This window comes from Lepidochelys kempii, chromosome 6, assembly GCF_965140265.1.
Source record: "Lepidochelys kempii isolate rLepKem1 chromosome 6, rLepKem1.hap2, whole genome shotgun sequence".
NCBI lineage: Eukaryota > Metazoa > Chordata > Testudines > Cheloniidae > Lepidochelys > Lepidochelys kempii.
Window position 1 is genome coordinate 43,063,000 of NC_133261.1, and position 16,868 is coordinate 43,079,867.

The window sequence follows — 16,868 nt, forward strand, 5'->3', positions numbered from 1 at the left end:
ATCTGTAGCAATGTATTCTCTACAATTTACTTTCCTGTATGGCAACTCCAGTAAGGGTTCAAGCTTTTGCATGTAGTTGCAAATATATTCTGTGCCGTGGCACTAGGTAGAGGTCATCCTTTTAAGCATGTAAGGAAATCAACTGTTAAGGAGGAAAAATAGCATCCTTTGTGGGATGCAATGTCAGATGTGGAACTCAAACATTGTACAAGTTAAGGAACAGGCTGAATTTTCCTGAAGCAGAATAGATGGGAAGCAATTTTTTTGTAGGTGAAAAGGTAAATACTCCTCTGATCGGTGATAGAAGCATGCTAAGGATGAATTTTAATTATGACTAAATTGTGGCATTACTCTTTCATACCCTGAACATCTGTTCCCTTCAGGAATGATGATTTATGCAGGCTATCAGTGGAGACAGCTTGCTACAGCTTATGTCATGGTTAGTGGGAAGAGTGTGGTAGTATTTCAGAAAATACCAGCATGTACATGGAGACAGGCCAGTGTGTATTATTAATATAATAGAGAAAGGGGAGCATGATGTGTCCATTTTTAATTTTGAAGCCAAATATGTACTTTACCTTTTCCCCCTCTTTTCTTCCAGACCATCTGTCATTAATGAAGAAAGTAACTTGGACGATGAATGGTCTGGTTCTTCCTACTGGAGCCAAGAGAAGGAAAACCAAGCCTGTCCTTTCCAACCGCATGAAGAAACTTACTGAGAAGTCCTCCCTGAGGTTTTTGGTATTTAAAAATTGCTCAGGGCAGGATGGCTATGAGATTATTGCAGCACAGGACCAAATCGAAAAGGTAAACTTTGTTTATTAAACAGCCCAAGTTTCCTGGAAAAAAAATTGGCCTCATTCTTCCATGTTAGTTATTCCTTATTCCAAATAATTGTTTGATTAGATTATAGATTTGGTTTAACATTTTAGAAAAAGTGTACGATATAGTTTGTCCTAAATTACTAAAATGGCATAATTATACAGTATCATACTCCTAAAACTACACTAAAAGCAAAAATCCTTTTCCTCAACTAGAGACTTTCTTGGCAATTTAATAGTTTCTAAGTTAATGTGGTCTCTTTATGTATGCTCTTATAACAACAAATACTTAAATAATCAGGCAAATCCATAAATGCATTGGTAGCTTTCAAGAGAGACAGTATCTATAAATCACACTGTCAGGATTTCCATCATTATTCCATGTTATCTTTTAAATAAGTCTGAAAAGGTAGATGCTATCTTTTCACAGTAATATAGCCCAATTCACCTCCTATTGAAGTCTCTGGAAAGATTGCCATTGTGCGCAGTGGGCATTAGATTGGGTGCCTGGAGCATTGACATTCCATCCTCTCTGATTTATGAATTCCTTTGAATTCCATTGGGTCCCATTTAAAAATAAAAAGACTGTAGGAAAGGTATAGCAAAAATTCAGGCACTTAAGGATTGTCTATATAAATATTTATTTTGTGGCAAGCTGGGGTCTGAATCTTCCTACACTAGCCTGCTGTGAACTAACTGTCTGTGTGGACCATGACTGATGCACATTAGCAATTCATTAATGTGCTTTGATCAAGTCCTCTTTGAAACAGGACCAATCAGAGTGCCTTAACAAACTGTTAACATGCAACAAGTACTTGTGGCACCTTAGAGACTAACAAATGTATTTGAGCATAAGCTGTCGTGAGCTACAGCTCACTTCATCAGATGCATTCAGTGGAAAATACAGTGGGGAGATTTATATACACAGAGAACATGAAACAATGGGTGTTACCATACACATTGTAATGAGAATGATCAGGTAAGGTGAGCTATTACCAGCAGGAGAGCGGGGGGGGGACCTTTTGTAGTGATAATCAAGGTGGGCCATTTCCAGCAGTTGACAAGAACATCTGTGGAACAGTGGGGGCGGGGGAATAAACATGGGGAAATAGTTTTACTTTGTGTAATGACACATCCACTCCCAGTCTTTATTCAAGCCTAAGTTAATTGTATCCAGTTTGCAAATTAATTCCAATTCAGCAGTCTCTCCTTGGAGTCTGTTTCTGAAGTTTTTTTGTTGAAGAATTGCCACTTTTAGGTCTGTAATCGAGTGACCAAAGAGATTGAAGATACAGACTAACACGGCTGCTACTCTGAAACCTGTTAACATGCAGGATCCACGCAGTCTGCAGCAGGCTAGTGCAGGGTAGATTTGCACACCAACTTGCTGCTAGCTAGTTGTTTGTGTAGACAAACCTTAAGATATTACCGACATAAGGACTATATAATTACCCAGCGAGAGAGAAACTAAACATCTTTCTTCTTTCTAAGTATGGATTATGGGGCATTAAAAATCTTCCCATATTGAGAAATGTATTACAGTTTTTACTACTATGAGCACTGATGCTAATTTACAAAAATAAATTGTACAAAACCTTGAACTTATATTTCTTACATAAAAATCATTCTGAGAAGCTGCCTTCCAGTCAGAAAGTTCAGGACTGGTTCAAGCAAATGAAGGCAGCTTGTGGACCTACAGGCAGGGCTGGACTAGCATGTTCAGGAAAGCAGGCCAAGCAATATGTTTTGACCAACCCATAAGATAGGTAATTTGCTAACGGGTGAATAAAATCGTCTGTCCCACCCACCAAGATATCTCTGTCCACACAACATTTCTGGTAAATTTAAACAGCATATTTCTCCTTTCTAAGTCAGGGATAAAAGATCACCCAGGCATTTTTGGTCATGCTATGTACAGTTATAGAGGAGAAAGGAGCTTCTGAGGGAATTCAATCTTTTGTACATGCATAATATTTGTTTGTTTAATTTGAACATAGTCATTCAGTTTTCTATTAAAAACATTTTTCAAAATGTAATTTAGTATGTCTCTGTTGCTTTTGTCCATCACTGTACTCTTTTTTTTCTTCTGTCTTTCATTTTCAGCATTTTGGTTTCTTCTCTTCTGATTGTCTCCTTCCCTTTCATTTTCTTCTTCACTCTTCTTCCTTCTCTTGTCATTTTATCTCCCCCCCCACCCCACAATTCACCCTCTTTTCTTCCTCATTCCAGTATTTCTCTGGTTCTTCACAGCTCTGCCAAAAACATCTTCTGTGACATTGGGCAATACAAATTTGTGCTACTATTCTCCATCTGTAAAATGGAGATGATACTACTCTACTTTACAGGATGTTATGAGCACAGATTCAGATAACATAGTGGTGAGCACCATAGAGAAGCCTAATAATAATACTGGGGACACTATTCAAACAATAGATCCATACCTTTATCTCCAAAAGATCTCCTACAGTGACTTCAGATACTTGTTGCACAGCAGGTGGGGATAGAATGGAACAGTACCTTGTAGGAGACCCCTTTAGGTGAAAATAACCATCCTCTCCTTCACAAAGAGCATAGCCACTTGAAAATAGCCTCATCTGCCTAGAACTGCAGTCTTGTCACCAACTTCTAGTCAAGAAAATGAGACTGTTGAAACACAATCAACAAGAACAGGTGTTTTTTCCCCTCTGTTGGCCGCAAGAAATCAACCATATTAAACAGGACTTATTCAGTGCCATTATGCTGTCTGAAGCCTGACTGAGTCACGTCTAAAAAGCCAGCAAGGTTCAGCTGTGCCAGAAGTTGGTCAACCTTTATCTTAATAATGCTCCCTTAAAAATTAAAAAGTTGAAGATGCTTAAAATGAGAAAATATTGTTAAATAATGGATAAACCTCTGAACACTTAGGGCCATATTAACTGCCTGGCTGCAAGACCTTGGTGGCATAGTTTTCCAGGAACTGGAAAACCAATATGTCAAGACATGTACAAACTGCTTGGACACTTCTGAAAAGGGTAAAAATGGTCTAACAGAGGGTGGAAAGAAGAAAGATTTTTATGTAAGAAATATAAGTACGAAGTAAAGTTCTGATCCATTTCTTCTTTCAGGCAAAAGTCTATTGGTGGGAGTCCTATAGATCCCTGATCAGAACTGAAAATTCCCTTTTTCTTGACACTTGGCCAGGGGAGGCCAGTGCTGGTGCATGCCACACTTGTACAACTCCTACTGTGGGCTGCTATATGTGCAGTCACATTGTATTCAGTGATTTGCACAGGTATAGCTGATTGGAACTGAGTAAACAATGCTGTTGATATAAAAGAAGGAATAGAATCCAGCTCCCTGTATGGCTAATGTGATTTTTAAAAAGCTATCAAAATGTACTTGTCTCTAAAATAAGCAAATAGGACTAAATACACAACAAGAATAATCGGAGCTAGAAGGTGCCGCAGTATATGGTCACTTTTCAGAATAGAACCACACTTAAAGCCATGAGGATATCCTGCTCCCATGGATGAGTCCACCTCTCACAGGACTTTCATTAGCCTTCACCCACCATGGGGAAATGGGTCCACCCCACAAATATCGGGTTGACCCCATCAGACATCTGCTGTGATCTTTGCCCAGGGATCTAGAACATTTCCTCCATCTTGCTCTCCAACCATGACACCAGTAGTGACCATCTCTTTTCTAATCTGATAGATGCTTATCAATAAGGAATGAGGGTGGAAATGTCACTGCTATTGGCTGTATTTCAGCTGTCCACAAGCCAGATCCATCAGATTGTGCAAAATCCTCCTATTTTCATTTATCCATTATGTGGACCTCCCGTAGAGGCACTGCTACCTTATAACAGCAAACCTACTGATCGGGCATGCCAAGTTGGCATTTTTAACTCATTCAGGGATTTACTGGGGTTTTTTTTTCTCTTATCTTCCCTCTGAACTGGACCAATGAAGTAAACAGCCTATCCAGGTACATTTCAAAATTAAAACAAACTGGAAATAAGGATATTTGGAAAATTAGCAAAAGGAAAGAAAATATTAAAGACATAACAAGCTGCAAAATGCAGAAAACATCTAAGTTATCAATAAGTATTTTTTCAAATATTTATATATCTATTAATTCATCTCTTAGATTTTTATATAATGACTTCTATTTGCAACAGAAAAATAATAATTCAGCCCCTTCAGCAATAACAGAGAAGATATATCAAGAATAAGGAAATGTCACCATTATTAAATAGCTGCTTTGTCTCTGTCTGCAAGAGCTGAATGCTACAAAAGGCCAGGGTGTACTTGCGAGATCTCAACTCGTCTCAATTCGTCATAATTGTTCAAATTGTGTGATTTGGTCATTTTGTGAAGAGGTCATTTTAGAATCTAAAAAGAGGATATTCTGAAGTTCAGAATAAAAAGTCGAGGACGGGCATGTGATTAGTGGCTTGTCAAGTGGCTAGGAATCATTCTGACTTCACAATTCTTTTGGAAAGTACTCTATTATTATTATTATTATTTTATTGTGTATTGTAGTAACACCTACATATCCTAATCAGTGTCCTGTTGTGCTAAGCACGGTAAGGACATATGATAAAATAGTCATGCCCTGTCTTAAAGAACTTGCCATCTAAAGTTCATAATTATCCTATAAAAGTAGCTGGTGCTGGAATTTACAACCAGTTTTACCAATTATAGTCTTTCAACATTCTTTCAATATGACTTTCAACATTCACTGTTGCCTATTTGAGATTCATCTAGGTAGCAAAATCCCCTGGAAAGTAAATCAACACTCTTTAAGAGGTCAGAGTTTGGACCTAAAAATTCATAACTGAAGGATTGTCCTCTTGGTAAAATGCATTTATTTTGTTGTTTGTCCAGCCAAATTTTAAAAACAAACAATGTGTGGGTAGGATCTAGATCAAAAAGAATTTTGACCTCTGGATGAGACCTAAGAAAGAGAATACAGGTTAACAATTCAGTTCAGACCTATGCTGATACCATTCTATGATGCTAAAGCATACGAACCATATTAATTTCAAGCTCCATTGAAAACACAGGAATAAAATGGTTATTAAGGGTGGAGGAGGGGGAATGTGAGTAGCAAAAGGGCTAAATCTGTCAGAGAAGCTTTTATATTTACTTTGGTTAATCTTTGATTAAAAAGTGTTATATTTATCTTCCCTCTTCACTTAAGAAACCTTTAGAGACTGTTATGGTATATTATTTTTCTGATTTGCTGATGCTTGAGGTAAATAGCAAATTTTCAACTTGATTTCTTTTTCAAGGATAAATTGATCCCATGTGATTGACTGCCTTTGCAAAACTGTCCTTGCAAGACGACATTCACATAATTCTCATTTATAATATGCAGACAAAACTGACAAATAGCAAAAAGTGAACTTTAATCTAGGTAGCTGAAAATATGTTACAGACATAACTCTAATTACTGCATCCCCCCTATCGTTCTAAATTCAAACTATCTTCACATCTATTGAATCTGAACACTCTGGTTCAGGCATCTGCCTTTCAGTCAGAGCTGTTTTCAAAGAGGCAGGAACTTCAGAGCCGTGGACTCCTCTAGAAGAAACAGCAGCAAAATGATTCAAAGTGCTCAGCTATGTAGAAGCACTGACATGGGCCCCTGATGAGAGAGACTGCAATTCTAGAGGTCACTCGAAGAGATGCTTTCATGCAGAATTCTTCAGTTCCAAGTGTGCAATTGGATGCAAAAAGCACTGCATTGGTTCCTGTGTGGGCCATGTGCCTCTGATATTCTCACCTTTTTTTAGCTTCTGCTGTGGTGTGAAAGCAGTCCTTCCCTGAGAGAGGCTATGTAACCAATCAGACAGCTTACTACAGGTCAACTGTGCTTATTAGGTTGCCTGGAGACTGGCTCTGCTGCAGGCCTTGCTTCCAGACACTGCAGACCCTGAATCTGTATGCAGTCACAGTGGTTCTCAAACTTTTGTATTGGTGATCCCTTTCACACAGCAAGCCTCTGAAACCCTCGCCCCCCAAATTAAAAATACTTTTTTTTTTTCATATTTAGCACTATTATACATGCTGGAGGCAAAGTGGGGTTGAGGGTGGTGGCTGACAGCTCGCCTGACAGAGACTATTACCTCCCATGTAATAACCTCATGACCCCCAGTTTGAGAACCCCTGTTATAGGACATATGCTGGACAAGTTTGCAATTGTTTTCTTATCAAAGGGCAACTTTCTGGAAATTCAGAACTCAGTAGCTTCTATGAGGTCTTAACTAAAGAATACATAAGATGTTTCTTTGACTTTAATGACTTATACAAACATTTAATTCTGTTTACCAAACTCAGGATGAAATCCCCGGAAGGCATTTTTTAAATATAGACTATATACTCAACTACTAAATCCCCTTTGCATCTCTCCAAACTTAAACTTGCCTTAGGCAGCAGCTAAGGAGTTTGGAGTACAATGTACTTGACAATCCTGGCTGGTGGTGCAGCCCATTCTGAACTGTTATCTTCCAGTCCATGTTACAGCAGTCATGAAGCTACTCTAACTTGCACTGGGGAATGAAAGAAGGAAAGAAAAAGCAAGGAAACACAAAGCTTTGTGGATTATGTGTTTTCGTTATTTCTTCCATTTCATTGTATTTGGCAGAGAAACATATGTTTACGTTTTGAGCTCAAAGGTATAATTTCCAGCTTGAGGAGGCATACCCATGCTAGCTCTAATCATTAGTATGGTAAAAATAGACCTGTCACTCGTGCTGCCATGGCTACACTATTTTTAGCGAGCTAGCTCAATCAGTGCTACCATGGGTATGTCTCCTAGAGCTGGAAATTATACCTTCAAGCTCGAAGTGTAGACATACACAAGTCTGGTGCATGATAACAGTTGCAGAATGTTTCTGCTCTTGGAGCAAGACATGTAGCTTACTGTTACAGTTGAACATGGAACTAATATAACTGGACAATTTTTTTTTTTACAATTTTTACCACAGTGGTAGAAAAAAAAAGTCATTATTTCAAGCCCTGGTTTTCTATATGGGCACTTTGAAAAAGGAATGTCACCTGGATGACCTGGAATGGGCATGATGGATGAATAATGTCTTCAGTATTTCCTCTTCTTGTTTCTTTTCAACAGTTCCATGAACAGTGAATTTCACCTGGTCAAAGTATTGCCATTTCTGTCATCTTTAAAGTAACTTGTGTGCTATTTTCTTTCAGAGAATGACATGTAATTTCACTGGCATCATTTCAGTGACCGTTTCAGCTTATGTCACACAATTCCTAGAGTGATTCACCTTTTTAGTGTTCATTAAATTTGTATTCACTGCACACTATTGCACAACTCCAGAACTATAGATAGTTCATATGCTTAAGTACTATGGTTACTGTACAGATTGGAGAAAAGGAACACTGGGTATTAAAACATGCATTCTTAATAAAGTATGTGTTGCATACTGATAATATTTAAAAGGACACTACAAAAGATTGTAATTTCTTAATGAATTGTCTTACCCATATGATGCTCAACACCTTACATTATTAAATCTTAAAAGATTTTTAATACTATACATTTGTTTTTTGCCATTTATACTATTTGTAAAGTTAAAAGTAACTAGTTTCTGGCATAGTGAGGGAGAGCAATTCCATAGAATTGTCTTCCGAATGCATGATGTTGGCTCAGTTGCTTGGAGAAATACCACTGTATTTTCAACAGGGCTTGGGAATTTGGGTATGACAAACCTGTTCCAGCATGATATACAAATCATGGATGGGATCTTTATAAAAGCTATGAGAAATGACTAGAAAACAGCAGGAAGATGCAGATATGCAGAGTAAGTATAGTTTAGGATTTGACCTTACATGCAGAAGCAATAGTGCGTGAGTCTCAGTTAAAATGGTATGTAAAGGAACCAAACTTTTAGGCCTTGTTTGATTAATAGGCTTATAAATACCATTCTTACAAATCCAGGACACTTTAAATACATTGGAATAGATCCTTAGGTCAAGCCAAGATATGCTTCGTACAGGACCTAAAGGAAGGTGACTGAATTGAAGACACTGCCACAAATGGTATTTCTTCACCTTTCTTTCCTCTAATCCTGTGGGCATGTTCAGCCTCCAACAAAACTTAAATTAGCCCCAGGATTGCTCAGGAATTCTGAACATGTCTTTTTTGCCCTCTGTGCATTGCTGGAGGAGCACAAAATCCTTGGAGCATGGCCAAGGTCATTGGTAGAACCTATCTAGCATTAAACAAAGATGAACAAGATTTATGACAGCCAAGATCTTTGATGTAGTAGCAGCTGGTATCTTGAAGACCAGGAGTTCCATGAGAACTCCTTTAGGTTACACATTTCAAAGAAAAGCACAGTTTCCATCTGTCAATAGCTACTATTTTGTAGGCAGGCAATAAGGTTCAGACAGTCAAGATCTTGTTGATACTAAATGCCTTGATTAGCCTATCACACTTTCAGACAACATTCAGAAAAGTTTGTGAAAATGAGAAAAATTTGGAGACATTTTTAATATTCAGTTCTCAGATCTTTAGGTCAAACAAATCTGGAGCATTCTAGTAATGGTTTAGATGCTGTGATTTTTGGAAACAATAGTGACATGTGATGAGGCAGATAGGCCCCCATACTGGCAATGAGAGGTTTAATGAAAGCCTTTGGATCCAATTTATCCCTCCTTTCTATACATGCAGCAGACGTGAGGCATGGATAGGGGAGCTAAAAGGAGAAGATCTAGCCCAGTCTAGGAAGAACAGCAGAGTGCTGTTTCTCCTGATGTGAGAGAAGTCTGGCTGAAGCCCAGAGACTAAGCTAGTTTGCTGGTTGGATGATCCTCCTGCTCTAAGGGGTGGCCCAACCGTAGGTAACTGGCTGACATATGGACTGTTGAAGACAAGACCTGAATAAAAGGGTGGGGTCCTACAGAAGGTCATCGGACAATCCTGTGTTTTTTGTTTCTAATTTCATTTGGATTGTAACACTCTAGAAGGGGTAGGACTTATATGTATCTTGGCCAGAGGGCTAAAGTGCCACTACCACTCAAGAGGCAGCAAACTACCAGTGGAGAGCCAAGGCTGGGCAAGTTGTGATGTGATAAGGCCATGAGAGGGCACTGCAGAGATAACAAGAAAAAACAAAATGAAAATAAATCTAAGAATTGGTCGTCTTCACAAAGCGGAATCTGGTTTAATAAAAATCTTTCTAGCTGATTATAGACTTTCTTCTTGGAATCCATGTCAGTATCCATAAAAAGCCACATACATGATGATGAAGCTGCTGATTCCAAGAACCGTTCCTGAAACACATGAAACTCTTAATTGCACATGATTTTTGCTTTTAGGACAAAGGAAGGCTTTTATCTGAAGGTTCAAGGATAAGAAATTGCCATTGTATATCTTTCAGAACTCATCATAAGCAAGGTGTCTTGTGCAGTGAACCACTTTCTAGTCCTGTAATAATTAATTGAAATTCAACTAAAAAATGCCTGTCTGGGATTTTAAACTCCACAACGAAATAAACAGTTTGTCACAAATTATTACTGAAGATGCAGTCTGATTGTTAGGCTCCAACCTGGGTCTGGGTGTTTTGGTTAGAGCCAGGGTTTATTTCTCCTGTCCCAGCGTCACTCAGCATTCTCTCTCAGAAGAAGCAGACAAGCCTTCTTATCTTACCTAGTGGGGTCTGATTGGCCACTGCCTCTCTATCCGCTGGAGGATCATAGATTGCAAGGCCAGAGTGGACCGTTGTGATAACCTACTCTTACCTTCTATATAACACAGACTATAGAACTTCCCCAGAATAATTACTTTTTGGACTAGAACTTATCTTTAAAAAAATCCAATCTTGATTTTAAAAATTGCCAGTAATGGAGAATCCATCACAAGCTTGGGTAAATTATTCCAATGGTTAATTACCCTCATTGTTAAAAATATACATTTTATTTCCATTCTGAATTTGGCTAGCTTCAACTTCTAACCATTAAATTTTGTTATACTTTTTGCCTTGTAGACTGAAGAGTCCATTATCAAATATTTGTTCCCCATGTAGGTACTTACAGAGTGCAATCAAGTCACCCCTCAGCCTTCCTTTTGTTAAGCTAAATAGATAGACTTAAGAAATTCAATCACTATAAGGCATGTTTTCCACTCCTTTAATCATTCTCATGGCTCTTCTATGAACCCATTCCACTTTATAAGCATCCTCCTTGGTTTGTGGACACCAGAACTGGACACAGTATTCCAGCAGTGGTCACACTATTGCCAAATAGAGAGGTAATATAACCTCTCTCCTCCTAGTCAAGTTTCCCATGTTTATGCATGCAAGGATTACTTTAGCCGTAGGCTTGTTGGTCCTGACAGTATGAGGCTTCTCTAGGCAGTGCTTGGACATCTAAATTGACTATCCGTCTTTCCTAGGCGATGCTTTTCCTTGTGTGGGTTTGTCAGTGTAGCAATGCCTCCGATGGGGGGCAAAGAAGGCCTGGTACACCCTGTCACAATATTCCATTGCTTCAGTATGAAATTATAGCAGGATGTTGAAAATGTAATAGGTATTTTACATAATCTAGACTGCTGCAATATTTTTATCTTGTTCACTTTTCTTTTAACATTATCAATTTATTTCCAATATATACAAAAACTAGAAAGAAATGGAAGGAATCACTGAATATTAATCACATAGAAGTATACACAAATGCTATAGTACAGCTTTGATTTTCTAAAGCTGACCTTTTTCTGAAACGGTCCCTCAATCTCTATTCATTTGAATTTAAAATATTCTTGATTACGTGCAACCTAATTGTCCAGACTTCCCCAGGGTCTTCCAAAGCATTTGGATAATAGAGTTTGTACTGCAGTCACAGCTTCTACCTTTACTATCAGGACATTATATCCAAAGAGTAAACAATTTCCGAGTACTAATGACCTACATTAATTAACACAAAAACAACCTCTTTGTTCAGTTATGGATGGGAGATGAAATGAAACAATGGTTACATTTCTCGAGTTTAACATATATTGAGAGCTTTGAATTATGATTTTAGAAAGTATTAGAGGCAGGCCAGCCCCCACGGCTTCACTTCAGCAGCAAATACCACAGGGGTGTTTTCATCTCTGCTGGTGTGTCAAAACCCTTCCATCACCCAAAGGGAGCCATTTGCTTCAGTCACTTCAGTCTTCTTAAGATATTGCCACATTGTGTTTTACCTCTAGTGTGATCCAAGATCTCTGCCTACCCACCCAATGCTTTTACACAGGGCAAATATCTTTTGTGTAGCTTAGGTAACTAAGGAATGATAATATTTCCTTGCACTCTTTATTGAAATCGTGAGCTCTTTGTGGAAGAATGTCTTGTAATGTGTGTATGTACTGCACCTACCACTGACAGTATGTCTACACGGGGAAAAAAGCACTCTGGCTGGCCCAGGTCAGCTGATTCAGGCTTGTGGGGCTCGGGCTGCAGGGCTAAAAATTGCTGTGTAGATGTTGGGCACGAGCCTGAGCCCAAGCTCTGGGACCCTTCACCCACATGGTGTCCCAGAGCTCGGGCTCTAGCCCAAGGTCAAACTTCTACACAACGATTTGTCAGCCCTGGAGCCCGAGCCGGAATCAGCTGGCATAGGCCAACCACAGGTTTTAAATTGCAGTGTAGACATACTCAAAGAGGTCTCAGTCTTCTTTGGGGCCTCCTGGCCCTCAAGTAATACAAATGATTGATGATGATATCACAAATTGTTTTTTATGAAAGATAAAATATTTAGGGCCAGATCCTCAGTCCAGGTTAAGTCTCCTTTGCACCACTGGAATGATGTAAAGGTGACTTACAGCTGCCATAAAGGAGCAACTGATGATTCCCTTGACAAAAGGGGGAATTTCTGGTGCTGTAAAGCCTGCATAGCCAGCTTTATGCCATATGCTTTCCCTTCCATGTAGGGGGAGTTTTGAGATGGGTTGAGGACATGAGGGCCAAGAGAGGTGTCACCTGCATAAGTTAGAGCAATTGACAATAAGGGCTGCCTTCAGGATTGGGGGAGATGAAACGCTGAGGATCAAGCCCTTAGGTTTTCTTATGAACAGTAGTATCTTAATTATAAATTATCTTTAGGGCTGCAGGTTTGTCATTGTAAGGAAAAATGCCATCGACATGATAATTTTCCTGTTTGTCGGTGACTTGTGTCTATGTGAGTTTAATAAATTCATCCTGCAGCTGTGGCTCCTGTCCTGTGGGACTGGGCCCCAGCATTGTGACCTGGTGCACAGATTCACAGCGCTGCTCAGGTTTCGTTCAGCCACCCCTCTATCATGACAGGGTGGCGGCCAGTCCAAATTTCAGTGAGTGGCATTGTAACCTGGTGTGTGGGGTAGCATGCTGCTTGAGTTTACCCTGACCACCCTTCCATCAAGGGCGGTTGAGCCAAACCTGGACAGCGCTGTGACTTTGTGTGCCAGGTTGCAACTTCCAGAATAGCTGCAGAAGCTGCTGCTGTGGGGGTGAGTGCAGGGCAAGCTGGGAGCCAGGCCCAGCCCCTCAGGACAGGAGTCACTGCTGCAGGGTGAGAGTGGGTTGGGTTTGCTCTCCAACTCCCTTCCCTGCCCTCCAAGGCCTCTCCTCCTCACTGTGCCGAGAGTAAGGTTGCAGTGCCGGGGCAGAGTGTGGCATTGCAGGTGGTCGGTGCCCCCTTGGCAGGAGGAGGAGGAGGAGGCAGCAGCAGAGGAGGAAAAGGATGCTGGCCTATGAGGAATAGTTGAATTTCATTTGTCACAGCATTTTTTTTTTATCATAAATCATGGAGAGGTCACAGTAAATCTTGTAACTCATAACTTCTACTAAATTTACCATGACTGCTTTGTGATTTTTGATAAAAAATGCTGTGACAAATCTGAAGCCCTAATTACTTTGTCCTTTAAAACAGTTGTAATGATTGCTTTAGTTGACAGTCCTATCCAATATTTATTTAAAAGTATGCCTTTTTGTTATTTTTCAGTATTTCATCTTATTTCACATTTTGTGAAAATTATTTATCACACTAGATTTTTTTGAGGATTTCACCTTTTTTCCTGCATCGATAGAATTGGATTTTCTGAGAAACAATATAGAATGCTCAGTTTCTTTCTTGTTGTAAATTTGCATTCTACTGAATTTAGAGTCAGTACTAAGTAATGTGTACTTAGTCTGTCCATGTGTCTAGGTCAGTGAAAGAATCAGAGGTCCAACAGCTTTATACCATGAATTTACCACTGTGTTCAGGCTTTTATTTAATTCATATAAGTATGAGGTTTGTAAGTGATTAAGACTGGATCTGCAGTTTTTTATTGCATTAAATAGGATTTAGTCTTGAACCATCTTTAGTGAGACAGTTTTGTTTTTGTGAAGTTTTTAGATGCTTGCACAATAAGAATGAATCTTACTTCACCAGCAAAGCATCTGTACAACATTCATGGAGCAAAAATGGAAGATCTCAGCAGTGGTAAGTAGAAATAATACTCTAGAAAATAAATACATTGGTACAACCATTGCCATGATCTTTAGTATTTTGTTTTCATAATTTATTTTATGTTGTATCCAATTTATTTTACCCAGCCTTCCATTATTGATAGAGAATGATTGTGTCTGCTAACACCTTTGCTCTTTTTTTTTTTTTTGGTATTGTCAATTTCTAGGCCAGGAACTGTTCTAAAATATATTTGTAAAGTGTTACTAGTACCTACAGCACTGTGTGCTGAAGTGCAGTTTTACAATCTAGCTAGAGTCATAAACTTGTTCCTGCTTTCCTCCAGCTCCTGGGAGAAGTAAGTAACATGCACTAGTCCTCTATGATACAGTACTGTCAACATTGCCTCAAACACTTAAAAATAATGAGTTAGATCCCCAAAAACTTGAGATTGGCTTAAAAATAATGAAATTTTTAAAAATACATTTGGATTTTTTTATTCCTAATTCCTTTGCATGGGCACTCAGGAGAGTTCAAGACTGAGCCCTATATAAATAATATATTAATTATAAACAAAAACACAGTAAGAGAATGTGAAAGTTCCAGTTTTTAAAAGCGATGCTTGAAAAGGTGATTATTTACAAGCCAGAAAGAACTCAACTTGTCTTCATATTCCAAGATGGGATTGCAGGGCTAGCAGTTAGGAAAACCATATTTTTAATAGTGAACTAAGTATGTTTGATATGGAAGTGAGAAATAATAAATATATAACTGATGAGAATATTTACAGAGCCACTTTTATAGATTAGAACCTCATATGATTCTCACATTTATTAACGGTTAACTTGACAGCATTAAAATGGAGTGATAGGAAATAGTTTCTTCTGTGTACCCTCAGGGGTTCTTGGCATCAGCAAGGCAGTCTATACCTCATGCGGTCGCACAACTCCTCCTCTAACTACAAAGTTGTTTGTCCCTTGAATGAATCTGAACTGCTCAGGTCTACTCCCTAAACGGTTCTTGAAAATTCAGATTGTATAATATTTTTAAAAAAGAAGCTAGAATAACATAGGTAAAATCAAGTTGGGATTGCCTGATTTATGGCTGTTCATACAAACTTAATTCTGCCCCTTGTACATATACATTATGATTCAGTCTTTAATGACATGATCACATACTGTTTTGTCCACAGGATCCCTGCCCCACTTAGGGGTGCACAGTATGGACACACAAATGCTTGAGTTTGCAACCTAAATAATATTATTTTAATATAAAGTTTTGTAGTTTTTTTTTAAAGAAAAAAAGTAAAAACTAGTTCTTTTATGAGAAGCACTAACCACGCCCCAGTATGCTTCATCATAGTTTGAGTCAGCATTTTGTCACTGACTGCTTCTAGTTGAGATCAGGTCTAACTACATTAGCTGGCAGTAGCAATAGGCTATTATCTCAGAGTGGGTCTGGGAGGTGGCTGGTGCAGGAGGAGCCTGGCTTAGTCTTCTCTATTTCTGCCCTCAGGAGATACGGAGGAGGGGTTCCTGCCCCATTGTGGTGCTGCCAGAGGATGGCATTCGATCCTGGGGATATGTTATTCTTCCAGGACAAGGGAGCCCATCCACATTCTTTTTCCTCCAGCACTCCTCCGCTACAGCTACTCCACAAATTCCAGGTTTCCACAACAGCTTGTAGTGCTGCTGCTACTTTTGTAGTGGCATCAGTCCAACCTCAGACTATTCATGTTAAATTATTATTTTGCCATGCTGCCAAAATTTTCCTGAGGAACGCAAGCAAGAGATGGGAAGTGGTGATGATTTGAACAGTTTATATCAGACTAGATGATTATAATAGCCCTCTCTGTACTTAAAAATTATGAATCTCAGAAATGGAATTTTATGGGACAAAGAATAGCCCCAGGGCATTGCCCTTACCTGACTATCAAAGGTTTGCCGCAAATAATGCGGTGTTGAAGCTTCTCAAAGAAAAGGTTACAAGAATGTTTTATAGCAGAAAGTGTTAGGCAATCTAAATATATAGGGATTGCTACCAGCTTCCCTTTAATAACTGTATTATTTGACAAATAATATGTGAACATGTAATTAAATAGTCTTTTGCAATGCATACATATAAGGAGCATAAGCTAAGGTTGCATGTGCAAGCTGAACTCTGGCATTTTCTGACTTTTGAGTGAATTAACCTCTCAATGTTAATGTTCCGTTAACATACATTTTTTTTAATTTTATCTAAATGAGTTTCGTTTTGAGCATATCATCCTGGCTGCTGACAAATATGGTGACTTCACAGACAAATAATGGAAGTTATTAAACGATTTCTAATTCTGCATCTAATTATAATACAGTATTGATTTATAGTTATATTTAAAAGTCCATTTCCAAGCCCTTTTTTCTTCTGCCTGCCAAAGAAAATTCTGGTCTAACAAGTCATTTCATATGGGGAAAAGAAATGGTTCAAATATTTTAAAATTTGGATACTTTACTAGGCCAGAGGAGATGGCTTGGAGGTCTGGTGAAAAGTGTTTTGACACTTTAGTTCCTTGGTATTTTCCTGTAAAACTGGAACCTGTCCTTCCTTCAGTATTTTTATTGGCCCCCTACCAAAGCCCATTGAG

At 38.8% G+C, this 16,868-nt stretch overlaps 1 protein-coding gene across 7 annotated transcripts in view; it reads left to right on the forward strand.

The window, feature by feature from the left end:
* DCDC1 (doublecortin domain containing 1) overlaps positions 1-16,868 on the forward strand; it is a 420,020-nt gene that overhangs the window by 76,895 nt on the left and 326,257 nt on the right. For all 7 annotated transcript variants that reach the window (XM_073347762.1, XM_073347765.1, XM_073347767.1 and 4 more), the window contains exons 6-7: positions 602-807; positions 14,188-14,281. In XM_073347762.1, the coding sequence (XP_073203863.1) occupies positions 602-807; positions 14,188-14,281 (300 nt within the window). The remainder of the gene's footprint in view (positions 1-601; positions 808-14,187; positions 14,282-16,868) is intronic.